Below are 26,754 nucleotides of genomic sequence, written 5' to 3' on the forward strand. Positions count from 1 at the left end.
ACTATATGTATTATATTGTCCTGAAGAAGCTGTTTAACTCTCTTCTTAACTCAAAACCTGGTTGATTTACACTACACACTACATTTGAAAAAGGTCTATTTGGCAGAGGGGCTGAAGGATTATCTTTACAGGTCCTTCCAACCTAAACCATTCTGTCATTCTATGATTTTTCTAGGCAAAAACTAAAACACCTTCTGAATTTAATCAAGGTCATAACACTGTATGGAGTATTTTAGAAACGAAAGCCTCTTGTCATAAAAATTTTGGCCGATCAAGTTATGACAGCCAAGAAACAAGCCCTTTTGTGAGAGAATACAGCAGGAGACAAGAATATTTTTTGTTGTCTTCCTGCTGATTACTTTTTCATTTATCTTGGCTCACAGTTGGCCTGCAATTTCATAGCTACTTCCTTTGTTACTATTCCACAAAAACAGATGAAGGAAAACATACATTAACTAGCTCAGATCATATTTTAGTGAGACAGAAAAGAGGTTTTGTAGTTTTACCATTTATAGATGGAAAAAAGGAGCAATTTTAAAAAAATAAATAAGAGGTCTTTTGAAATGCCTTCCAAAGATGACCAACATATCTCTTCTGTCCAAGTACTACATCTCAGATATAGCTGGTACAAAGAACTGAGAAAACAGACCAGAAGAAAACAAAAAATTACAGCAGGAAATCACTAAAATAGTTTTTCACAGGTTTTCAAAGCACTTGAGTGATTGGCTTCCACCAAAGATCCATATACTTACCAGGGAAGGTACCTCCTGCTGGAAAAGAAGGACTTTTGTCATATTTAACATTCAAGCAGACAGGTTTCTCAGGATCAGGGAGGACATTTAGTGTAATTACAAGACAATCTAATACAGTCTTGTTGTGTGAGGCTTTAAGCTGCAAAATGTGCTCTCCCCTGCAATATACAGAAATCATAAAAATGGATGTAAAATCTCTTCTGAAAAGACAATTTTCAACAGGCTTCAAGTCAGAATAATGTACATGAAAGCATGCTAAACAATACCTAGTTGTGTAGTGGGAAAGAGAAGAAAAAAGTGGAACTGCTAATGCAATGTTAGACAAGTAAAGTCGTGAGTTTAAGTTATTCTTAAGATATTAACTTATTAAATTTAATTTTGTTTCTATATTTAATTATTTTGATGATATTTCATTGCCTGTAAGACACTAGCAACTACAACTTCAAGTAGCAGAAGACAGTAAAGCAGAATGTAATTAAAATGGTGAGGAGCATTCCGCTTTCATAAAAGTTTCCAAAGACTGAATCCGTATACCATTCACATCTAGCAAAGTACACCAAAAGTATACAATGGCTTCAATGCTATTAAATCAAATAAATAAAATCAATCAAATAACTAATTTTCTTTACAGTAAGAAAAACTTAAATTTCAAGTTTTTAAACATATCTGGGAAAACAGTATTTAACTGTCAAGAGGCTGTACTTCCTAGCCAGTTTTGACTATTCTGTAAATAGTATGATGGCACACCTGTTTCTAACCTCCAGTAGTAAACTGATAACTAATATTCATCATCCCTCTACTAAGGCACAGGCATTACAAACACACTGAGAACCATCAACAGCATTTAAAACAATTTTCTTCCAAATGCAAAAGTATTATGGGTCAAATCCTCCATATTTGAATACAAAATGATAAAAAGAAAGCCAAGAACAAGCCCTTATTTCTAGTTTCAAAATAACCTATAAAGCCAACCCAGTCTTGCTCAGGAAACTCAGGGATACAGGAAGTGAGTTGCAGGACTGTGAATATGAGGATATAGAAATGATGAATTTGAAAAGCCATATGGGACATCAGTGTGTAAGGGAAGCTATACATGAAGTGAGTATGAAGAAGCACAACATGAAGAAGCAGGAACCACAGAACACACATCTGCTGGAAATGAGACTTCAGCAGGTCAGTTGCAAATAGGAAAAATGAAATACATATATATATATATATATATATATATATATATATATATATTTAAAATTCCTTTGCACACTCTACCTAATCCTTTAAAACAATGTCATAGACACACAGAGAAAGTGGGATTTAAACCCTCTTAGAACACGCTCCTACTTTAAAAGCGTAGTGTCTGGAACAGGCCACTTAGACTCTACATTTCAAAACTTCATAGTGGCTTATATTACCACTTACACTTGGAGCAGACCGACAATAATAAGATGAGGTTTACCATCACCAGAAAAAAAAAAAAAAAACAAGATTCAGATTATTAGAGCGGTAGCTTCTCAGTAGATCAAAAGAAGCAGCTACTGATTTTATTTAGTTAAGAACTTAGTATCTGGCCATCCACCTGCACATGAAAAATAAATGCTTGATCTTAGCTCTACATTAATACTTGGTAGTACTTTATGAAATTCATCCGTTTTTCACTACTTACCTAGGTGCATGAATAGTAAAAACTCCCAGGTTAGCCCTACCAGTGTCATCTGTTTTATGTTGCTGGTTTGAAGGAACAAGCTGTCAAAAAAAAAATTCTTTCAATGACACAGAAATAGTATCAAGTATTAGGATAAAATGTTATCTTATTTGCCTGCATACTGTCCATGGATTTGAGCTATAGCTAAATTTTTGCACTGTAAATTAGGGAAAGATACAGTGTTACTAAGACAATATTAAGGAAGAGTTTTCAAATTCTCTGCCAGTTTTAAGAGCAATCACTTCATCTGAATTAGGATATTTTTTCTTCATTAATATGTTCAAATGTTTTATAAATGTTATTTTTTAAATTGCTACTGATGATATCATATCATCCATAACAGATGTTAATCTGAGTATATTTTCAGATCCAGAACCTTCTACAAACTTTTTAGTGCCTGTTACAGTACTCCTCCAGTTCTCCTTCAGTTTTGGATCTGTAAGGTAAAGGAGTACAGGAAACAAATGATGCAACTGCACAGTATCAGGCTTTGAAGACTTAAGAGGGTGGAATGTGAAATACAGAGAACATCTTATTTGAGAATTTCAGTTCCCAAAATCTTCTCATTTCATTTAGGAGACTGTGCATACAACCTACTGGAAATGCCAATGCAGAGCATCCTGTAATAAACACTTTATAACAATGATCCACCTTGGCTTTCAGAATGCTTTCTCCTGGAGGCACCCCACTAAGATAAAGAACATAAACACTCTAAGAGAGGCTGCTGGTGCTCCCTGGAAGAAGGCATAAAATCTGAAAAGACAAAGCATGCCACTACAACATCTCTTTGACCACACAGCACAACCATGCAGTGCTACTGCCAAGGTTGTGTCTTCTCTCAAGAACAACATAACTAGAACCCACAGTGACATTCAGCTGATACCATAAAGGCAATACTTGGGGCAGAGAAAAAAAATACCTAAGCTGTGAGGCAAGCTTCTATGGCAAGAGAGTAAAAAGACAGAAGAGAAATGTTTCAGACATCAAGAAATCTATTTCAAAATATCCAATTAAAAAAAATAATAATAGCATAGTTAAACAGGGCAAAATCTAAGGTTGTGGCACAGCTCTGGAGAAATGAATAAAAGAATATTCTTGGCTGTTGTGTACTCTGAGAAAACTGAGGAAATGCGCAGCAAGCAGGAACAAAAAAGGGAACAGGACCAGCCCAAATGAAAACATTATGTCCAGAAGTGGATGAATATATCTTGTGCTGATAATATATATATTCAATGTAATGGTCTCTGTACTGACAGGTAGGAATGTTTGACAGCTTGACTTTCCTTTTTTTTTGTTCAAAAACAGGAATAAAACTTCTAATGAATGGAGTACTTGGTCAAAGTCGTTCCTTTGTACAGACCGATGTGAAAACCATCTGATACTCATGCATCACTTATGGATAATGGACACTTACAGACACTAACCACTTAAATTTGGGCTAAATTTGCACTCTTATTGTTTTCATTTCATTTATTCTGCCAATGCTTTTCACAAGATAATTAAATCAACCAGGGCCCAAACCTGCTGACCAGCTTTACATACAGACCAGTATGTCATACATTCAGTAATCAAAATTAAAGAACCACCAGATAAAAATTATTTGGTTGCTAGTTGAGATGGTATCAACATCATCACTATCATTCAGTAAATTTCCTCTGATAACATTGGGGGTGTGGTGGTGTGATGTGCATGCAAAATTTGGAGAAAGGATCCGTAGAAGATCTGGAATGTATTCAAATTATACTGAGACACTGTCCTATAGGAATGCTGTTATATTTGTGGTTGTTGTCCTGGGAGCTGTTTGTTATTTATTGCCGCTATTCTTATACTGGATTAATTATTCTTTTGTGCTGTTACAATATTTTATTAGTATGTCCAAAAATGTCCCGAAAACTAAGATACCACAGACATGACAACAAAACTTGTGTTAAGCCTTGTTCACCTAGTAAGGCCAATGCTTACCTTTAAGTTGTTACTCTTTGTAAGGCTGATTTTGACATTAGGTTCAGGAGTTGGATTTCCCCACTGATCACACAACTGAACAATAAGGGGCCTCTGCAATTCTCTACCATTAATCACTGAAACAGGCTGGAAGAGATACAAATGCACAATACTATTAAATTCTGCATATCTTGGACATTCACAGCAGTTCAGGAATCCCCAGAGCAACAGCGTCCACCTTTTCCACAATATTTGTCTCCCAGAACAGCTACACCATGAATGAATGGTATGCAGGAATGTATTTCTAGAGTTTATTTTTATTCTCTTGATAGAATAAAATACACTGCTTAAATTAAATGACATGGGTTACTTATGCTGATGTGACTAAAAGGACAGATTCTGAAGGGCCTTATCAATGTCTTTGTTGTAGAAAGAGCTATGGCCTAAAACTTCTATTTTCTGACACACTTCAGCTGCCTTGAGAACAAAAAGTTTTATGTGACTCCTTAAACCTTTTGTTTCATTTTCTTCAGTAACTTCCTTCTCCATTTTTCCAAAACACTAATCTTGGTTCCTTGTCCTCTATTCAGAGATACAATTTTCTTTTTTCTGCTTTCAGTTTTCTATTCTGGTTTCTGCAGCAAGTTAAGCACTACTATTTGAATAGCCAGAGTAAACACTGAAAGCTAATTTTAAAATCCCTAGGCAAACAGATGTACCAAAAACCTCCAGGCATTTCCTTTGAGTCCTGTAGACCATTCTCTTTAAGTGTTTATTTTCTGACAGTAAACATTAGTAAACTGAAGTAAATTTGGGACAGTCATCGTACATCCTGAACATCAAAAAACCCCAGCAAGAGATGGAGAGATGAGCTGCCAGCCATTACTACCACCAAGGATTATATCTTTGGAAAACAGCAGAGAAAGATGGGTGTTAGGATCCAGCCCACAGTAAAATTACTGCACCAAAGAAAAGTTGCACTATCTGTAGAAAGGCAAATGGGGCAGTATAAAGTTAACAATATTTAAGGCTGTAAGCCTACACATGAGTTAGATTACTCAAAAATAAATTCACTTTTAAAACCCTAATATAGTTAGCTATTCTGCAAAAAAATGGAATTAAAATACCTGACTAGAGACCACATCGTCTTTTTTCAAACTAAAATCATTCAACTTACCTTTTCTAACTCTGGCCAATCCACAAACTGCAATTTAGCTGGGGATCCTGCTACTAAATTCACTCTGATAAAGTCAGAAAATTCACGCCATGCGAAGCACAATTCTTTGTTTCCAAGTAAACAAGGTTTATATCGAATACCTTTTACTTTCATCGTTTGAGTACTTTCCTGTTAAGAAACAAAGGGAAGACTTTATCAAGAACAAATAAAGCAAAGTAAAATTTATTGGTATTTTTTCAATATAGCATTTCACATTTATGCTATAAATACTACTTGGTGCTTTCACTGTGAGACAGTGGACTAGTGGACTAAAAATTAAATTACAAGTTCTATTCCTTCTGTTCAACTTAAATGAACTTCATGAGTAACAAGTGACCCATTTCAAACTCATGATTTTCTCAGAAACCTGTTTTTCAGGTTATATCCAGCATATTTTAAAAGGTACAGACACTAGTCCTTTCTACAAGGTTCTTCAAAAGATCTTAAAATCAACTGTACCAACATAAAAAAAAACACATAAGAAAAGACTAAAGACAAGATAGAAGAGAACATACCAACAATGAACTAGAAACAAAGCAAACCTGACTCAAGCATGAAGTGAACTGGCCTCCACATTGTATAGCTGCAGCAGTGATAAGGTTTTTAACAGATGCAGCTGTGTTCCTTAGAACAGGATCATACTATTTTAATGCTTTAAGATGCTTTAAGTGACTAACTAGGGCGTAATTTGACTACCTTTCCACAATTTTGGTTCAATTCTGTGTAAGAGAATTAAGACAATTACCACATAAATGCCACAAAGAAATAAACTATATGACATCTTATAAATACCTGCCAAGTTATTTTCAGATTTGATTTATCAAGTCCAGGCCCAGAAACTCCTAGGGAATTTACACATGCAGATGTCACTGTCTGAACCTGATTTCCAAACTGATCTGTAATCATTACATCTGTTAAAAAAAGATGATGATGATTAAAACGATATTAGCATGACTACCTCAGCAGCTGTTTTAATGAAACATTACATAACATATGGAATATAAACATACACAGCACAGACACAATATAGAGAAAATTTAAATAACTATCACTAAATCACAGACTGGCTGAGGTTGGAAGGTATTTCTGGATGCCACACCTGGTTGAAATCCCCTGCTCAAGTAGGGCGACCTTGAGCCAGTTGCAGACAGGCAGCTTCAGAGCATCTCCAAGGAGGGAGACTCCACAACCCCTGGGCAATCTGTGCCAGTGCTCAGTCATCCTCACAGTGAAAAAGTGTTTCCTGATGTTCAGGGGGCACATTTCTTGCTTCACTTGGTGCCCACTGCTTCAGTCTACTGTCTCTCAACATACCCAGGAAAAGCCCAGTTCCAACTTCTTAACACTCTCTTCAGGCTTTTATACAGATTGGTAAGAACCCCCAGCTTGTGGACATAAACCAAATGTATCTATATAGTTATATCGTATAGTTGTGCTTCCCACTTTTTTGAATAAAAAGATTATTTCTTACCAAAAAGTTTTAAAAAAGCCCTTAAAATTGAAAGCTGTTTCTCAACCTCTTAAGTTTATTCTGTGTTTTCCTCATTCACACACAAGCTTTTAATGTCCCAAAATAGTGTAAGAATTTTAAACTTCTCCCTATGTCATGTGGCAATTGCATACAGAAACCAAAGGAGAATGAGAAGACTGATCCCTAACATACCTTCCTCTTAGGTTAAAGTTAACCTTAAAACATGACACTTTGAAGTCCACGCCTTAGCAATAGTCTGAATGCTGTTATGGCCTTTCAGATTTCAGAATACATCAACTAAACAAAAATTTATGAACACCTTGAACTACACATGAGCAATGTCCTGATGTACAAAGTAAAAGGCAAATTCTGTCAGCAAGTAACTCCAGAATTGTAAAATGGCAATTCAGAAGTCTGATCATCTTTCTGTGAATGAGAACGTAAACCTGTTTTTTACATTATAGTACTTAAAGGTGATTTACTCTTGATGACATCTGTATATACAACAGCCTTAACAAACTGCCAAGAAAAAGGAACATATCTTAGAAGAAGATGAAGAATATACAAACACTCACCGATTTCACTCTGCAGTTCTTCACCCAACTGCAGTGTGTTTGAGCCTTTTAGTTTACATTTAATGTGTTTGGGTTCATCAGGAACTGGTCTGAACATATGAAAATGGACTTATTTCTCTCATCAAGGTAAATACAACATAATAGCAGGCATGATAAATATCTTAAAGAATCTTATTGCTTGGTCATGTAGCGTATTTTATTTTCCAACTACAGATCTGTGAAATGACTAATTGCTGCAAATTTACCCCAGCATCAGAATGCTGTGAATTATTTAGTTAATTTTAACCTATTAAAATCACATGAAATATATACAAATAATTTAGGATCAGATTCCTCTTATTAAACTTTACAAGTCTTAAACTCAATAAGAATGATAATATTTAGGTAATAGTTAAGCCTGTCAGTTTTGACTGAGAAACCAGATGAGAACTAACTTTGCAGTGATATTTCTTTCTCCTCAATCACCAGTCACCTAACTCTTCGGTAAAACTATTTTGTGAGCTAATGCTTACTGCAAGTTCACAAAAACATCAATAATCTTCTTTACTCACTGCATGTATACTTACACAAGAGATTACAGGGCTGGATGCAAGCCAGCAACCACAATGGAGTCTTTCACATAGGTAATGCTCTCATATGTAATAAATTTACACAAACCCTTCCTACTTCCCAAGCTTACATTCTCCTGTTAATTTGCCAACCGCTTTCATTATTTCAGCTTCTGTATAAAGACTTTTGTTTTACCCCAAAGTAATGAGATCTACAATATTATGCCAATAACATGATTAATAAAGAAATGTATCAAAGGAACAAACCTGACTGTGAATGCACTCTCCAGAGAGACGTGCTCATCAAGGTAAGTAATTAGACAGTAACGTACATCTTTTACTGAAGTTGGTACTTTTACATCAGGTAATAATCCCTGCATCAACAGCTCTCTGTCAATTTTAGGTGTCCAGTTAACCTAAAATTAAAATATTATAAATTAATCAGAAGCTAAATTATAAATTACTAGCTACATCATACACCTTGTAGCCATTCTAAATATGCTAATATAACACACAGGCAAAAGCAGTTTTCAATGGAAAGCCTGGACATTTCCCAGAAGTAATTAATGCTATCTGCTGAAATAGTCAATTACTTGAAAAAAAAAAAACAAAAAAAAAACCCAAGCAGATCAAAACATACATTAGGTTTCCCTCACTGAACTTGAATTAGGAAAGATACAAGTGTGATATATTTGGTGAATCTCTGTGTTCATCTTAGGCTCCAGATAAGTACACTGAAAGGGGGTAAGATAGACAAGCAAGCCTCCATGGGGAACATGCCTATTCAAAGTTCCTAAATGTTAGGAAGGCCCGGATCTGAGGAATCATAACTATGTCATAATTATTTTACGTGTTTAGGAGAAGCATTGGAAATACTAACCTGCTTTTCATAATTTTACTGTGAAGCATTACCTATTATTAATTAATAAAAATATTAAAGAAGATAATTAAGAGGAGAGTTAAGTTGCCATGTTTATTAACACAGTTTTAAGGAAAAATACTTCTAGACTGGAATTTATGGATTTTAAGGGTATCAGCTTCGTGTCTCTCCCCCATATTATTCTGCTGTTTACTCAAAAGTACTTGCCTTGATTTTTTCTGCAGCAGCTGCAGTTATGGGTATTTCCCTTTCTGCTTCATCATACATCTGAAATATAAGTTTGTTCATGACTTGGCCAGCAACACAACTGATTTCATCCTGATGTTTAATCTGAAGAGCCTTTTGTCCGTTCATACTTAAGACCTGTAGTCTTGCAACATGACTGCTAGGAAGAAGTTTTATAATCTTTTCCACTGGTGGCACATCTTTGCAATCCTATTCATGGGTGAAAGAAAAAGACAACATATAATTAAGATATTAGATTTAGATATGCATATACAATGCCATGGCTCTATACAGGATTACCAGCTATGACCAGGTATCCCAACATGAGATCAGCTTGACTTGTCAAAAGTAAAACAAAAAGATATGCCAATATAATCAGAACTTTTAACAGATACTAGAATTGATGTTAGCTGTTTAGATTTTTTTCTATTCCAGAAGTAGCAGGTTATAAAATTTACAAAATACTTTTCTAAAGCATAATCCTAAGAATCCTTTCATATAATTCACCTTGCCATATTAGTATTTATTCACACATTTTTACAGTGTAAAACACACACGGGTCTTATTTTCTCCAGCACTGCAACTCTCCTGACCTCCAAAGAACTGGAATGTTGAATAGCATTTTAAAAAATTCATACTTTGTGAGCTTTGAAACTGAAATGCCACAAAAAACTATTTATTGCCATACCTATTCTCACACTAAATGTTTATGCAATGAGGGCAATTTGTCAAAATAATCCAGGAATTAAAAAGGGGAAGAAAAAATCCCAGAAAACCGGCATATATCTGAAATACCTCAGGGATTTAACAAATAGAGTAAGAAGTGAAGAAAAAGAAATGGAAAAAAACCTCTGTTTTATGATTTTCAAGTGATAAAAAACATAACCACCTGATTATGAGGTTTATGATACCTAAACCAGTAACTCTGGGGGAAGCTAAGCTTATTCATTAAAAATGCTGGCAAGACAGCATAATAAAATTTTCAATCTTTTGTTAATCCAAACACTCCAACCAGTACTTACAAGTACTTCAAACCTTGCTTTCAGTATCTGGTCTTTCTTGATATTCTGTACATGTATAACTGGACCAGTTAAAATGTTTGTTCCTCCATTACTGCAGTCCACAGAATACACAGGAAGGTCTGAAGAACCTAAAAACTATTTAAAATTTAAGATTGAACAAAGTTTCTTTTACATAACCACCATGATTATTTAAAAAATATTATTTGCACAAGTCCAAATATAAAAATATATGTAATTATATACAGAAAAAAAATACTATATTTCAGTTTTCCAACTGAAGACCAACACCTGTATTTTTCTGCAAGCAATAAGAGATGTGTGGGAGAAAGGAGTAAGTTACAGAAATAAATTATACTATCTATTCACTTGCTTTAATAACACACAATTATTAGACTCTTCTGCCACTATGCAATAAATTCAATTAACTTGTGAAGTAAACTTCCTTGAATTTAAACATCACATTCAACACATCATCATATCACTGCAGACCCAGACTACAGGAAGAGCATTTACACGCATAAAATGCAGATGGAATGCAGACTGTTTTGCACTGAGAAAACACTTCTATATATCCTTGTAGGATTACACTGGAATTTGGGAAGTCACTTTCTTGAGTCAAAAAAAGAGGACCAAAAGGAGAAGTTTCTTACTTCCTAAAGTCAGAGCAAGATACACATTCCACTCTGAGCTTGTATTAGTGCTTATGATAATAGTCTTATCCAATATTATTTTTAGGCACTAGACTTGAATTTTTAATTTAAAAAATACCAAAAGGAAGCTTCCTGAAGTTATTTTTCTGAATAAATTTTAGCATTGTATAGTATAAACATGGCCTAAAATACCTTAAAATTGAACCTATATATCCTCACTTAATTTTCTCTTCGATTTCTAAGAAATCGGGTTCCACTGATTTTAAAACTTACTGAATGGCTCATAATAGATAAGAGGTAAAAGAGTCACAGTTATGGCTAGCAAGCTGTAGAAACTTCAAAAGCATTCCTAAAGATATTAAATTCTACACAGATTCCAAAAACAGATTCTTTGTCCAGCCCTTTAAAAAGCAAGAATCAAAATCCTTATGGCACATTATGAAATGCAGTTTACCTTACAATGAACAATCAACTCTGGCTGTGCTGTTATATTTCCTGATTCATCCACTACTTCAACCTGAAAGGGAAAAGCTGTACCATTTTCAATCTTCAGAATTTCCGAATCTGGCTTTACTTTCAATTGATGAGGAGGGCCTGTAAAAAATGCACAATTGCAGAACACTAGTTAATTTCAGGTAACTTGTGAGACACTGAATTTCAGTTTTTGCTATCTCAAAGGGTTTTTAAAGCCAAGCTACCAAGACACTTGTGGTAACAAACCATTTCAAACAATTCAGGTATATATATTGGATTGTACTGAAAAGTTCCAGATACTTTTTGTCCTTCAATACATACCATCTTTTGAATTACTTTAGCACAGAACACTTAAACAAGACGAAATTCAGAATGCATAAGGTGTAAACACATGATACAGCACTCTTTACACACTATATGGATTCCCATTCATAAAAAAACTTGGAGCTTTCTTCTGACATGATAAACAAACACCAAAATATTAATGTTGAAATACCCAATTAATTGCCAAAGCTATCACAGCTACAATCTGCACACAAAAATACAAAAGCAAGTTTTGTTGTCGTTACTTAGATAATAAAGTGAAACTATTCAAATAGGTCTATCTCTTGGAACACATAATTATTCCATCAGTTTTTAAAAAAGAGAAGGAAGTAATAGACTACTCTTAAAAGACAGGCTCTGAAGGAACAAAGATGGCAATTTTTGAAAAGCATCCTTTATGCATGATTAAATAAAACTTCTATTTCAAACTCACTGGTTGAAGAATGAGACTGAAATAGCCTTTATTATTCCTTCCTCAAAAAATAGCTTACAAAGCTAAGGATATAACTCAAGTGAGAGGAAAGAGGTAGTGAAGCATCTCTACAACATCAAAAGCAAAATGAAGGATGAAGCTGACTTCAGTCCAAGGTAAACAAGAGCAACACACAACACAGTCTGTCTCAAGTCCAAACATTTCACTGTTTTCTACATAAACCTTTAATTCCTCAAAAGATAACAGACTAAACTGTGCATTGTTAAGTCTTACAAAGTAGTACACAATATCTCTGCAAAATGAGATAGACAAGACTAAGTTTGGCAATATGGGAGGCCAAAACTAAGCGTTCATATTATACCTTATATCCCAAATCCAGAAAAACACAGATAACAGGAGATAACAGATCTCACGGAAGGGATCTTCAGAATCAAGACATTCACAAAACAAAATTCTGGTAAGGGCAGTGTCCTTACAAACCTCTATGTTCCTGTCTTGCATTATGATAAATTCAACATGTAACATTAAAATTTCAGACAATTCAGTTGCCAAAAGATCCCCCTTTGCTGGGCTAAGTAACTGATTCAGCATTTATTAAGTCATAACATGTTTCCATCAGGGAGAACAGGTCAATGCAGATTAGCACAGGTTAAAAGTCTTAATGCCACAGAAAAACAAGAATATAAGAAATTAACCCATTCAATGGTGCTAGAAAAAGATTTCAAGTAATTAAAATAGAAAAATGTGCCTCAAATAAGCAGAGAAAATTCCAGCTCCTAGAAGAGTAGATAAGTTTGGGTTGTGAGTACAATGATATTCCTGCCAGGAATGGTATGCTCTTGGCTTTATTTCCTTTCTAGTCATCACCTGGATCCTTTCTTATGCCTCACTTAATATTTTACCTTCCTGGGAGAAGCTTTCGTTTATAGTGTCAAAATAAAATTTAACAGAATTTCACTAAATATTTTAAGGATACTTACCAGGCTGCAATCTTATTTTAATGACTTGTGTATCTTCTTTCAAACCAGGAAGAGTAATCTTCAGATTAAAGTTCTAATGAGAAGAATATTTTAATTATTAACAGTCAACAAAACCATGTAATAGTCTCCCACAATCACATCAATTTGCATATATGTTAATTTCACATGTCCGTAGAAACTGTCTTGCAGTGCTACAAATAATAACTATATTTTCCCCCCCGCACTAAAATCTGTCTTTATGTTATTATAACCTGAGATGCTTGATTAAGGATTTGTATGTTGAACAACATGATTCAGGAACTACGAAAAGCAGCTATTGTAACTTTTGGGTTCCGGCTTAGAGGCTGTTTTAATGGGGAAAATATACAGCAGTTAAAAAAAAAAAAACAAACAAACAAACAAAAAAAAAAAAAAAACAAAAAAAAACCAAACAAAAAAAAACAAAACAAAAAAAAAACAAACAGTTTTTATAGAAGGGGTCAGCAAGTTCTGCGTTTGTTATTCCTTAGCAAGGCACCACTACCACCATCCATCTCACCTTTAGGATGCAAGAAAAATAACTGCTGTAAACTGCATTACTGCAACAAACTTTCACATTAAAATCAGAGAATGAGAAATAACAAAAAGCAACACTCTTTCTTTTTAAATTATTATTATATGATATTATTTCTGTACCGCAAGTTCCTTAAATTATTCTTGGTCTTGTCCCTCACCAAATTTATATCTTGCTCAAGTCTGGCACTTTTGCTCCTATATACTTTATTTCTCATAATGCACTCCATCTTATGTCATTGTTCTTCCTCTTCACTTTAAATCCTGAACTTTGCCTACAAAACTTACTACACTGAACACCCTTTAGTTTTCAATAAGCAGATATATGCTCTTTTTCTTCCTGACAAATCTTTCCACCAGCAACATTATTTGCCATTTTCTAAGCAACAATATCAACAGTATAATGTGGTAGTCCATCTCCTAGCTTTGTCTTTACTATGCCAGACTATGAGACTAAATTAAAGGACAGGGACCTGGCTAAATATGTGTAAATATGCCTTATTTATATCATAAACATGATTAAAAAAAGAAATCTTTAAATCTGTATCAAAAGCATGAAACACCTGTTTTCTGGAAAAAATATTTTTAGTATGCAATGTACTTCTTGGGTTTTGTAGTAAAGTAGAAGCTTGACAAGGTGCTGACAATCCATCAGTAACAGGCTGGATTTGGATAACATTCACTGTGGAAGTGCAACCAGAATGTTTCCACTCGTCAAAGAAGCTCAAGCAGACTCCGTGCATATTAGCTATTACGACTCATCATCTCAACTTAGAATGAAAGATTTCATCTTCTTTAGCTCCCTAACATCTTTCAGTGCAGAAGTCACCAGGATGATTTGGCTTAAACCAATCTCAGCACCAGGTCGAACAAAGCTGATTTGGTGTGCTGGCTACACTCTACCACACACCCATATAATGCTCAGCTGCTCCAGTCCCATTGGCTGAAAAGAGTGCAGCTATGGGAAATACAAATTGCTCCACGTAGAGATCCAGGAGATAATTTGAAAATATCCCACAAAATATCTATAGTCATTAGCATAGACCAAACTTAAACTAACACTATGTGACAATTCATTTCACACAAAAATTATTTTCTCTGTATCTTTGTTTTTTTTTTAATGTTACTTCAAATTTATTAGCCTACCTTGCCCTGGCAACTATTTACACAGCCTGTAGCAGTAACACCCTTAATGACACACTTTGCTGCCACAAGTATGTCTTCATGCTTCAATGTTAATCCACTAGAAAAAGATATAGAAAACATAAGATAATCAATTTAAAAACAATGTTTTAATATACAAGGTGCTTTCAGATATTCTTACGAAAATAAAAGCAAAAATATCAGTTAATTTATGTGAGAAATTCCCAGTATATAATTCAGATAAACTGTAAAGTATTATTATATTATTATCACAGGAAGAAAGGGCAAACAAAAAAAGATGAGTTACCTAGCTTCCAGAATTGGTCTAATGCGATTTGTCAAGTGGGTTGTATGACCAAATTCATCCTGCAATTCCAAAGGAATACTAAAAGGTACTCCAATTCGAAACGGAAGCTCCAAGAGACCCACCAAAAATTTCTCTGGTTTGCCCTCTAAGAGAAAAGAATAATACATTTTTAGAAAGAATTGTGTGGCTTTTTCTTGATTAAGGCTGCAATTAAGTCAAGTGGTTTTCAGATGCAAAGTAAACAGGCTGTTCAGAATACTGTTATAACCAAAGTTATACTTTTTCATTGATGTTCTTCTTTTAACTTACACTAGAAGAGTTATAACAGCGGGAGACTACATTATAAGAAGCATAATAGGATAGTCAAAATTCCCAAAGTATTCAAGACACCAATACAGCACCTGAAAGTGAACAAGTTCTGTGTGGATAGCTTTTCCTGAATATTTAATTGCTTTAATGCTGGTAAAATAAATTATTCACGCAAAAGAACATTTTTGTTCTACAACTGCCCCAAATTTGAAAGATAAATATACAAAGACGAGTATTACAAAAAGAAATGTGAGTGTATCTTTCCTGTGAAACCTGGCCCCATTAGACTGCCTCCAATTAGGCACTAACAAACAAAACCAACAGTGGTAACAAGTGGAGTGTTTATCAAGCGGAGCATGGAAATCAAGAATCATATTTTGTGTAAACAAAATGTCTTGACCAAGTGGCCTTTGTAAAAAGAAACAATGCATAGTGAGTTAAATGGTAAATTAATATCCTACCAGTTTCAAAACCTAGGGGTTTTATCAGGTCCATTATCAGGAAGCTTCCTTTACACAAGTGACGATACCTTGTACTGGCCAAAATCAGTTACTTGTTATAACAGGGAAAAGGCCTCAACCTCACAGTGTCCACAACTACATTTATCATTATGAGTGAATGATAAAACTGTAAGCTGATAAAATTATAAAACTGATTTCAGAAAGTAACAGCAGGACAATTTCTGCAACATTGAAGTGAGTAACTATCAAAAGAACATGTCTGAACTAAAGCTACAAACTTTACTGAACTAAAGCTTGTAGATTGACTTAGGAATCAATTTTAACCAATATTTTTGGTGATTTTTTTAGCTTATCGAGAACAATTATAAACACTCAGTGACAACCTGCTATTAGAGAAATAGAATTATTTGTTTCTCAGCCAAAAATGCCTTTTCAGTTTAGACTGTTCTTTTCTGGATTTTTAGAATCTACATCATAAATGGTAACGTTTGTTAACATAAATGCTAATATTTTGGAATAACAAGCATGAAGCTTTATGGCTGACTGAGAAAACACAATTGCAAAAAAAAAATACTTTAAATACTTACCTTTAAAAACTGAGAACATTAAAAATATTGAATTATCTTTGATTAAATTAAAAAAGCAGCGATGGCTAAAGTTGATTTCAGAATCCCTTGTGTTAAAAGTACCATACTATTAGCTAAAGAGATTTTTCAAATTTTTATTCCTTTCCAATGAGATTTGTTCATTTCAGTTGTTATAGCTGAAGGAATCTTTAATTGAATGCTGCCATACTGGAAGAAGCCACAGTACTATTGGAAAGTAATAAGATTTTCACTTGGATAAAAAGATAAAAGAGGAGAAAAAGTTAATTTTTGTTCAGAGAACAAGGGATTTTTTTTTCTTTTCCTGCAAGTTCACAGAAATGTCTTGAGTTTTCAGACATATGTTTAAACAACTGCTCTTTTCAAGTAATGCCAAACTTTTTTTTTCCTTTATTATCATAGAAGAATACCTCTTTCTACTCTGCCAATATGCAGATACTTTTAGAAGAATATATGACATACAAAGAACTCTTTCCTGCCTCAAGAGTTTGCATCCAAAGCCTCCCATTTTGCAGAAGAAATAGCAAGCTACAGAAAACGTTGATTTTTTTTTTCCCCTTCATCTTCTGAAAACAGATGTTAGCTGTACCTCCCAAAATTGTGACAAAAATATCCATTTTAATATTAAATGCAAAAAAATAAACATTTTTTTACTTTCCCTCTTCCCCCCCCCCCCCCCCCCGCTTTGTAGACACAGTTCACAGAATGGCTGAGGTCATGAGGGTTTCTTTGGAGGTCATCTTATCCAATGCCCCTGGCTCAAGTGGGACCACCTAGAGTCCATTGCCCAGGAACGTGTTTGGAGAACTCTTGATATCCCCAAGAAAGGAAACTCCACAACTTCTTGGGCAACTTGTGCCAGGACTGCATCACATTTATGGCGACAAAAACGTTTCCTGATGTTTGGAAAGAACCTCCTGTGTTTCAGCCAACTGGCTTTGGTCCTGTCACTAAGCATCACTAGAAAGAGCCTGGGTCCACCTTCTTTACACTCCCTTCAGTTCTTTATAGACATTATAGTAAGATATAAGTATTATTAATACTTAATAATTATGTAAGTATTATAGACATTATAGTAAGATCCCAGTGAGCCTTCTCTTCTGCAGGCAGAGCAGTCACTGTTCTCCCAGACTTACTTCAGGTAAGATATCATGGAATCACAGAATGGTTAGAGTTGGAAAGAACTTTAAACATCATCCAGTTCCAAACCCCTCAAACATGGAGAGGGATACCTTCCACTAGAGAAGGTTGCTCAGAGCCCCATCCTACCTGGCCTCGAACACCTCCAGGGATGGGGCAACCACAACTTCTCTGGGCAAATTGTTCCACTGCCTCAGCACCCTCCAGTCCCTTCATCGTCTTCATGGGCCTATGCTGGACTCTCTCCAGTATGTTCACCTCTGTGTTGTAATGTAATGTGTCCAGTTCTGGGCTTGCCTCATCAATTCTCAGTGGAGAGAAAGGATCACCTCCTTCAACCTGCTTCTAATACAGCCCAAGAAGTTGTTGCTGCTTGTTGCTGTGAGGGCACGTTGTTGGTTTGTGTTCACCTGCTGCCCACCAGGACTTCCAGGTCCTTTCCTGCAAAGCTGCTTTCCAGATATTTGGGTGGCAGGCGGGGGAGTGTCCTTTTGCAGGTGCAGGACTTTGCCCTTCATGCTGAATTTCATAAGGTGTCTTGACAGCGAGTTTCTGCAGCCGGCTGAGGTCCCCTCTGGATAGTGGCAAACTCCCAGGTCTATCAGCCACTTTTCCCACTTTTGTGTTATCAGGAAAACTTGCTGAAGGTATGTACATTCTGTCTTGCTATCCAGATCATTAATGAAGACATTGAGCAGGATCAAACTCTGTACTGATCCCTGGGGTAATCCCTACTTGCTGCCCTCCAACTAGACTTAGAGCCACAGAGTACTGCTCTCTGGGCTCAGCTGTTCATTTATTCACCTCATCCAGACCAAACTTCTTGACTTTCTCTGTAAAGATCTTATGGGATCTTACTGATCAGAACTCTGCTGAAGTTTAGGTAGATATCATCTACAAAGCTAGTCCTTTCATCATAGAAGGCGAATCCATGCTAACTACTCCTGATGATCTTGTCCTTCATGTACCTGGAAATAGTTTTTAGGATTACTTGCTCCATCACCTTCCCATGAATTGCGATGAAGTTGACTGCCCTGTAGCTCTCTGTGTCCTTCTGCTTTCTGTAGTTGGGAGTGATGCTTTCCTCAAAACATCAGGCAGTTCTCTCAACTGCCATGATTATTCAGTTAGTGTGAGTGGCCTCACAAGGATATCAGCCAGCTCTCTCTGGCTCATGTGTACATCCCATCATGGCCCATGGACTTACATATCACCCGTTTGCTTAGGTATTCCCTGGCCTGATGATCTCCCACCAAGGGTGTATCTTCCTTGCCTCAGACCTTCCACCAGTCTTTGGGGCCTAGGATTCCTGAGGTCTGTCTTACTAGTAAATACTAAGGCAGACTATTTCAGTATCTCAGACTTCTTTACATATGCAGGATGTGGAAAAGGCTATCTTGTTAAATTTGACATCACTTGCAAGTGACTATTTTCAATTCCAACTGCACTTTGGCTTTCCTAAACCCCATCCCTGCCTGCTTGGACAGTGTCTCTGTGTTACTCCCTGGCTCTCTGTTCCCATTTCCACCTTCTGTATGTTTCCTTGTGTTGAGTTTTGCCAGTTCATCCATGCAGGCCTCCAGGAATTTTTGTCTGACTTATTATTCCTCGGGATGAGCCAGACTTGAGCTTGGAGGTGACCTGTGAATATTAACAAACTTGCTTGGGCTTTCAGTCTGTTCAGGGCCTCTTTCCATAGAACTCTACCAGGCAGATCTTTGAAGAGGCCAGAGTCCTCTCCTGAAGTCCAGGTTGTGAGCTTCCTTTTTGCTCTTCCTCCTCCAGCCTTTCTGTATTTCTCTGCCCTTCAGAACTACTTCCCAAGGGATTCTGTCAACCACTCACCTAAACAGGCCAAATTCTGCCCTCCAAGGCAGCAGTTCTGCTAACCCTTCTCCTTACTTCAGGAACAGTAAACACAGAAAACTTTCCTTTTGCGATCTACATGCTCAAGACAGCCTCTGACCACCCAAAAGTCCTTCTCCGCTCACAAAGCGTAGGTCACAAACGAGATGAGACTCCCTCACCAGTTGAGTCAGCAAGTTCTCTTCAACATCCTCCAGGAATCTCCTAGACCATTTCCTCTCTGCTGTGCTGTACTTCTAGCAGACATCTGGTAAGGTAAAGTTCCTCACAAGAACAAGGGCTAGTGATTGTGACCCTTCTCCCAGCTGTTTATGTATTTAATCAGCCTCTGCATCCTGACTGGGTGGGCTGTAACAGATTCCCACCACAGTATCTGCCTTCTTGGCCTTTCCCACTCTTAGTCAGATACTCAACATTACACCTGTTACCATCATCAAGCTCCACAAAGCCTAAACACTCCTGGGCTACCCCACCACCTCTCCTTTCACGCAGATACTTTCTGAAGTGAGTATTCCAGTAAACACTGTAGTAAGAATTTTATGATCATAAATCCAAAGAGACATATCCATTACAACCAAATGATAAGATAGTTTTTCATAGGATCCTTCCTTAATTAAATAAAAAAATACTTGAACTTCAACATGTTTATTTTAAATGTGTAACCTGACTTATTAATGAGTTTCTGTGGTTTATGCATGGAAGTTGGCCTAACGAATACTAGGTTTATGAAAAAATATTTATGTCAACGGCATGAGGAAAAAGGGTGATTCTAATGAAGTTTTTTTAAGTACATTTGGGAAAGTTCACATCAGGGAGCTTTAGATTCCATCAAGACTATATTTTTTAGGTAAAACAGCCTACTGCAGAGCCAACACATTACATGTGAGATCAAAACCGACACCAAGAAAACATTTTTTCCTGGAAAAGCTTCAAAATTGTTATACAAATGCTACTTTTCAAGGGTGAAAACCACCTCTCAACTAGAACATGACAAATTTTGATATACTACTAATCAAACAGAAACACTAAAAGTAGGAAAAAAGATTGGAACTCTTACCCACAATAGTAAATTTAAATACTTTAGATGGCAGAGGCCTTCCTGCATAAGTGTCTGCATTACTTTCATTCAATACTACTTGCAGTTTCAAGGAGTAGTTACCAAGTTTCTGAAGATTTTCTAAACAGATATAAAAGTACAATTAGAAAGAAAAAATAAAAATAAAAATAAAAATAAAAATAAAAAACCAGAAGATATTGAATATGCAAACTTACCCATTTTTTTAAACCAGTATGGCCACTTGCCTCCATGCTGACTGATATGGGAAATTATTTCTTTATTCTCAGTAGGTGCTGCAAAACAAACACTTCAGTACATGTATCTAAATTTTACACCATAATTCTTAAGTTTTTCAAGCACTGGTATCACTTCTTAAATATTACTATCACTTCTGCATCTAATAAACATAAATTCAGCTTTACAACTAAACACATTGATCAGAGCTAGAAAAAAAAGAGTTCCCTGTCTAATCCCATTTTAATTAAAACTTGCTAGCCTCAGGCACATTGCACTGAAAGTAGCAGGTTTGTAAAGTTGAATTTTATTAGCTCTTTGACTGTATGTTCCCTGTTAAGTATGAGCACTCTGCACTCCATGCTGGCAATGGATCAACCTGACAAATGACCACAGCAAAACTGCTTAAACGGGAGCGATGATAAAAACATGCAGTTGACAGAACATACAATTGAAAAAAAAAATAACATTCCTGTTTTACTCCAAATTGTCTTATCCATCTTTATAAACCTCTGCAGAATTAAGACACATACAAAAATGGAACGCACAAACTCTGAGGCAGTTTTAGTGACTGGTTCTATAACCTAAGATAAATACAGAAGTAAGATTTATTGTTGGAAGCGTCAAAAGGCATTAATACTTTTTTCCCCCCAAAATACACTTCAGAATATAGAATGTAACTGTAATACAACTACACAGAATAAAAAGAAATGCAGTCAAAATCCAAACTGTTTTATAGCCAAGCAAAACTGTTTCAAGACCCTGTTCTTGAAATGCATTAAATGGCATATAAGACAAACTAAGAGCTGTCAACTAGACTATATAATTCTCTTAACCCTAATTCAAACCCTAGTTTTGAATCGAATCTTATTATACGACTCTCCAATAACTGACCAGGTTTCTCATAGCTCAAGTCTATTGGTAGTCCATAGTACAGTCTACCAAGTATTCCATTCTTCAAAAAAGAGAAGCTTTTTGCACGTTGTATTTGCTCTTGGCCTTTGTAGGAGTGCAACCACATTCCTCCCATTTACACAATTAGGGGTTTGAGTTTGACAGGTATGCCATACCCAAATCATCACTTATAGAACTTATTCATTGTTCTGGTGAAGAATATGAGGATTACACTACTGATTGTTCAACTGAGTAGAGAAAAAAGCTAACACAGGAAACAGCAGAAGCAATTAAAAGTACAAATTTCCATCAATAAATGGAGGAGACATAAAAGGTCTTTCATGCCAGGAGACATGAAAGGTCTGCAGGTAGACTTTTCAGTGATCCTAGGAACAACCCTGACAAAACAGAACAATAGAAACACCAGGTCTCTCTCAAGACCTTCCTGCTTGACATCAGGATGCTGTACCTCATTAAGCTTGCAAAACACTGATTTGTCATGCATGCTGATAGGAGACAATCTGATAACCTATATTAAATAAACACCTTTTGTTCAGTTCCAACCTCTTTATGCCCCAGCTCACTATGCTGGGCAATGGTCATGCACAGCAACCAGCTCCTATAAATGAGAGCCATTAAAATACCATGTGTAGCCTCATGACACGTACACTAAAATGTAGCTAGCATACTGCCATTTGGTTTCCGTGACATGTATCATTCAGTTCTTCAGAAAGGTATTTTTACAACTCCTAACAGACAAAGGAATTCGCTTTCCTATGGTGTATGGCAAGAAGTAAGATTCTAGTTTTCTACAATTTTCAAATACATTTGACATGTGTGTAGTTGGAGTTTTCAGAGAATTTAGTGTTCCAATTCTGCACTCAAAACAAAATTGAATTCTTTCAGCTCCCTCGGACAGAATACAATTCTTGACAATGCAATGTGAGAATATCAAGTGAATAACACAAAAAATGGAATTTATTAAATGCTAAGTAAGTCTAATCCCTAATTTTCTGCAACTCATGTAAATTACTATGTTAATTACAGAAACACTATGCATTTTATCCATGTTCTTATGCACGTTAAGTAGACAGGCTGCAATTGATAGGGCCTCCTTACTTGCGACAAAAGATGCAATTGAAATATAGCTCAAACTAAGACATTAAATATATGGCATTGAGGCAGTTGTCATTTCATGAAAAGTGGCTTTGAAATGCTACATGCACAGAAGGAGTACTGTCTAACTACCACATCCATTTATCAAGTACTTATCTGTATTTTAGATCTATATATATATTACAATGAAATACCTTATTATTCATTATGCACTCTAAAAATAAAGATACAATTAAATATAATGAAATACTCACAATGCAAAATAACCTTGAGTTCAACAAGAAGTTTCTTTGAACCTCCGTGGCTTGTACCTGGAAGTTTTTGCATTGCTTCTCCTTTTTTATTTAGAATTTCTATTCTTAATGCTCCTGAATTTAAAATGAAAAATGACAGACATTAAAAATATATTGTGGATTAAAAGCGATCAGAGATTTCTGTATGCTTGTCATTATAACAAGGGTGCACAATGTATTCTTAAATTGGTGTTTAATGTTTCAGTATTTGGAAGAAAAAACCATACCTATTGGTGTACCAGCAAATCTTGTTTCATTTGGTAACAACTCATCTCCTTCAGGCCATGTTACTGATAATTTGTCAGGAAGTCTAATAAAGAAAAGGTGAACATTTTTTTAGTAAGTTAAAATAAAGGGCAATTTATCTTTAGTTAAATAGACATGAAGCTATTTTTGCAGTAGGAAAAGAAAAACCAAACCCCAAGCTATTTCTTCTTGGTTTATATTTTCTACTAAAACAGTTGACTGCTTCCCCATTTGGGAATAAAACTGAACTTTGTTTGATTCCTGATTAAATACAAAACCTGTAATTAGGAACTCCACAATTATGTAATTATTACTTAGAGCTTACCTTGCCATTTCATCCTCAATGTATTTTTTAACAACTTTGTCAGACACTGTTCTGTCAAGTTTTGAGATTGGAATAATTTTCGTTTCAGCATACAATGCCTGCGGTTCCTGAAATAAAAAATCAGTGCAGTTATAAATGGCCAGACTTTGTACAAGAAAGACCTCCCAATCAAGGGATTAGACAAGCCAACAGACATAATACAATATGCTAATAAATACTACCTGGTGAAACCACAATGCACTGTTTTAAAATTTGCTGAAACCACAAGGGTTAAAAATGTACGCACAACATACTAATGACGCTGTGAAACTTTATTTCATACACAAATCTTAATAAATCAGACTGTTAATAATTAATAATTCAATATATTCATATTAAAGCTAAAGTTGAGTATTTCTAGACTGGTGATGGTCAAAAGTTACTTTATTTTCTACTGTTATTTAAATGTAATTTAATTATGTCAGACAAGTGATTATGCTTAAATACTTAATATCCACACTAGCTGTGTGAATCCTTTCTGTATTTGTTCTTACCAAAGCAATCTGGACCTCTCCCCCAGTGGCAAATATATCCCCATCATGATCTCCATACAAGTAAAATTTCTCAATGCTTCCATAGAGTATTGGATGAGTCTTAAGAGTTTTCACCTATAAGCAGAAGACACCAATTAATACATTACTCCTGCATCAAATGCACAGTATCTGCCTTTTATAGGGCTCAACTAACTTACCAGCTGTCCAGTTTTGTATGTTTTTCCATCCCACTCTATTGCAGCATACGTTGTCCAAGGGCTCTGCATTCTTTTGGATGGTATATCAGGGCGTACAGTTATTCCTTTAAAGACTGTGAATTTTATCTGTTTGTCATATTTTTCATGACAGTCTTTGAGCCACAGAGCAAATTCCCTGTCAATTTTCATTCGCTGCTCCTATAAAGTGATAACAAAATAAGTACATCTTAACAACGTATTATAAAACTTGAATCAGACCCCATCAGAAGCCTGAACAATTTTAAGAGTACAGAGATACTGTACTCAAACAAAAAAAAGCCAAATGCCAAAAAGACACACACAAAAAAAAAGAACAAAAGAACAAATAGAAAAGAAGAAGAAAGAAACAAAGAAACAGAAACAAAGACACAAAGAAAAAAAAGGATTATTCAGCTTGAAAACATTAAAAAAATCTAGGAAAGCTACACTTCAAGTTAACAAAAAGTGCTTCCCCCAACAGCCATATTCCTCTAGGAAGAGGATCTTTCCACAAAAACTGTCATATAACAACTAAATAAAGTAATTGTTTAAGAAAATAGAAGGAAAAACACTGAGTCTTAATTTTTCAGATTTAAAGATTCAGATTCACTACTCACTAAACCAGAGAGACATGAACAAAAAACCAGTGAGTAAAGGTTTCTGTATTACGTGCACTGAACTTCACCAAGAAGAAACACTTAACAGAATGCAGTAATTACCTGTCCATTGAAGATTCTTGTGAACAGAGTATTCTTATCCTTCAGCTTCAGCTCCAGATCCATAAAAGTGAGTTTGTTTGTGCTGACCTGGAACTTATCATTGGTAAACAACGCACCAGAAATTCTGTTGTAGCACTCCATCGGTGCCAATCCTCTCTTCTTTGGAGGAGCGCACCAATCAAAACTTAAAAGGAGAAAGTAATTAAAATCCTTTTTTATATAAAGAGATTTACATTATTGAAAGACACTGTACAAACAGATTACCACCTACTCTTCCACAGTCGTGTATGGTATTAATCTTCCATTCCAAAAACATTCAAAAATAGGCCTTTTTCCTCTGGCTCCTTTTTCTACTATGAAGCAGTCGTCATCATCATCATCATTTAATCCTTGAGTAAAACAAACAAAACAAACAAAAAAAACAGTCTCCTTGAATGTATTTCCTTAAAAAAATAATACAATATCAAAACACATAGGAATCTTAATTAAGAAGCACTACTGTTATTATTAAGTTCAGCTCAGCAACAATGTACATTATATCAAGTTCATGATATACAATATTAGGAGTTTTTTCCTATTTTAGAAATACCAAGCAGAAAAACTAAGAAAGGTAAAGAAAAATATTACCAAATTTGAAAATTTCAAATTTGATCATTACTTTTTCAACTGATATTCTTCAAGTATAATAAAATCTTGTCCCAATCAACTCAGGATTTGTCAAGAAAAGAAAAAAAAAGAAAGGGGAAAAAAAGAAAAATACCAGCACAAAGTATTTTAAAACCCCTAGCATTTGAAAACTCACCACAACTAATAATAAACCAAATTTCAAATTAAAGACTTCAAACTACATGTTGTCATTTGTAGTATCTCAATACTAGAATCTCTTGATTTTAACTGCTCAGATATTAATACTTTGTTGGAGCAAAGATGCAGTCAGGAAAGTGTGAAGTTTCAACTATACTACATTCCATTAAAGAGTTTATAATTTGAAATCAAATGGTGTTATGCCAAAGATCAGGTTTACAGGAAAGAATTACCACAACAGCCAATTTATTCACAGGATCTGCTCATCCAAAATAATGTGAACTTTTCTGACACAACATAAATCAGATAATAATTTGCACTTTAACTTCAAATTGTTCTAGCTTTTATTACACTAAGATATTTACAGTAGTAGGACTGTCTATGATAGGACTGACAAGCAGCAAAACATTTCACTTACTTGATGGAAAACATGGATCATCAGGGTACGTTTCTTTATCATAAAGGAAGGGATGGTATCGGATGATGCCTTCAACTATACCTTCTTCTTCAACATGTGCCTTAAATTCAAAACTATCAGCTGCAGTATTTATATATAATGTCTGCATGTCATCTTTGATCTCCCTCAGATTGACCATCTTTGGTACTTTTCCCTTTTCAAACATTGAAATCTGGAAAAAAGGAATACGACTTGATTTTCCTTAGAGCAAAAGACAGTAATAAGCACTTTGACAATTGACTGTTAGCAAAGGAATAAGTTCCTACACTGCAATGATAAACAGAATTA

General features: G+C 35.3%; 1 protein-coding gene across 3 annotated transcripts in view; it reads right to left on the bottom strand.

Moving 5' to 3' along the window:
* The window catches only part of SMCHD1 (structural maintenance of chromosomes flexible hinge domain containing 1), a 68,547-nt gene that overhangs the window by 19,790 nt on the left and 22,003 nt on the right, over window positions 1-26,754 (bottom strand). For all 3 annotated transcript variants that reach the window (XM_062488282.1, XM_062488292.1, XM_062488301.1), the window contains 23 exons: window positions 26,428-26,638; window positions 25,477-25,594; window positions 25,206-25,389; window positions 24,469-24,666; window positions 24,272-24,385; window positions 23,739-23,845; window positions 23,395-23,477; window positions 23,129-23,242; window positions 20,846-20,923; window positions 20,631-20,750; window positions 15,193-15,337; window positions 14,889-14,985; window positions 13,191-13,263; window positions 11,434-11,573; window positions 10,330-10,464; window positions 9,290-9,517; window positions 8,470-8,618; window positions 7,655-7,743; window positions 6,401-6,519; window positions 5,570-5,737; window positions 4,414-4,539; window positions 2,413-2,492; window positions 753-910 (listed from right to left, as the gene is read on the bottom strand). In XM_062488282.1, coding sequence (XP_062344266.1) covers window positions 753-910; window positions 2,413-2,492; window positions 4,414-4,539; window positions 5,570-5,737; window positions 6,401-6,519; window positions 7,655-7,743; window positions 8,470-8,618; window positions 9,290-9,517; window positions 10,330-10,464; window positions 11,434-11,573; window positions 13,191-13,263; window positions 14,889-14,985; window positions 15,193-15,337; window positions 20,631-20,750; window positions 20,846-20,923; window positions 23,129-23,242; window positions 23,395-23,477; window positions 23,739-23,845; window positions 24,272-24,385; window positions 24,469-24,666; window positions 25,206-25,389; window positions 25,477-25,594; window positions 26,428-26,638 — 3,034 coding nt within the window. The remainder of the gene's footprint in view (window positions 1-752; window positions 911-2,412; window positions 2,493-4,413; window positions 4,540-5,569; window positions 5,738-6,400; window positions 6,520-7,654; window positions 7,744-8,469; window positions 8,619-9,289; window positions 9,518-10,329; window positions 10,465-11,433; window positions 11,574-13,190; window positions 13,264-14,888; window positions 14,986-15,192; window positions 15,338-20,630; window positions 20,751-20,845; window positions 20,924-23,128; window positions 23,243-23,394; window positions 23,478-23,738; window positions 23,846-24,271; window positions 24,386-24,468; window positions 24,667-25,205; window positions 25,390-25,476; window positions 25,595-26,427; window positions 26,639-26,754) is intronic.

This window comes from Cinclus cinclus, chromosome 1 (genome assembly GCF_963662255.1).
Source record: "Cinclus cinclus chromosome 1, bCinCin1.1, whole genome shotgun sequence".
Taxonomy (NCBI): Eukaryota; Metazoa; Chordata; class Aves; order Passeriformes; family Cinclidae; genus Cinclus; species Cinclus cinclus.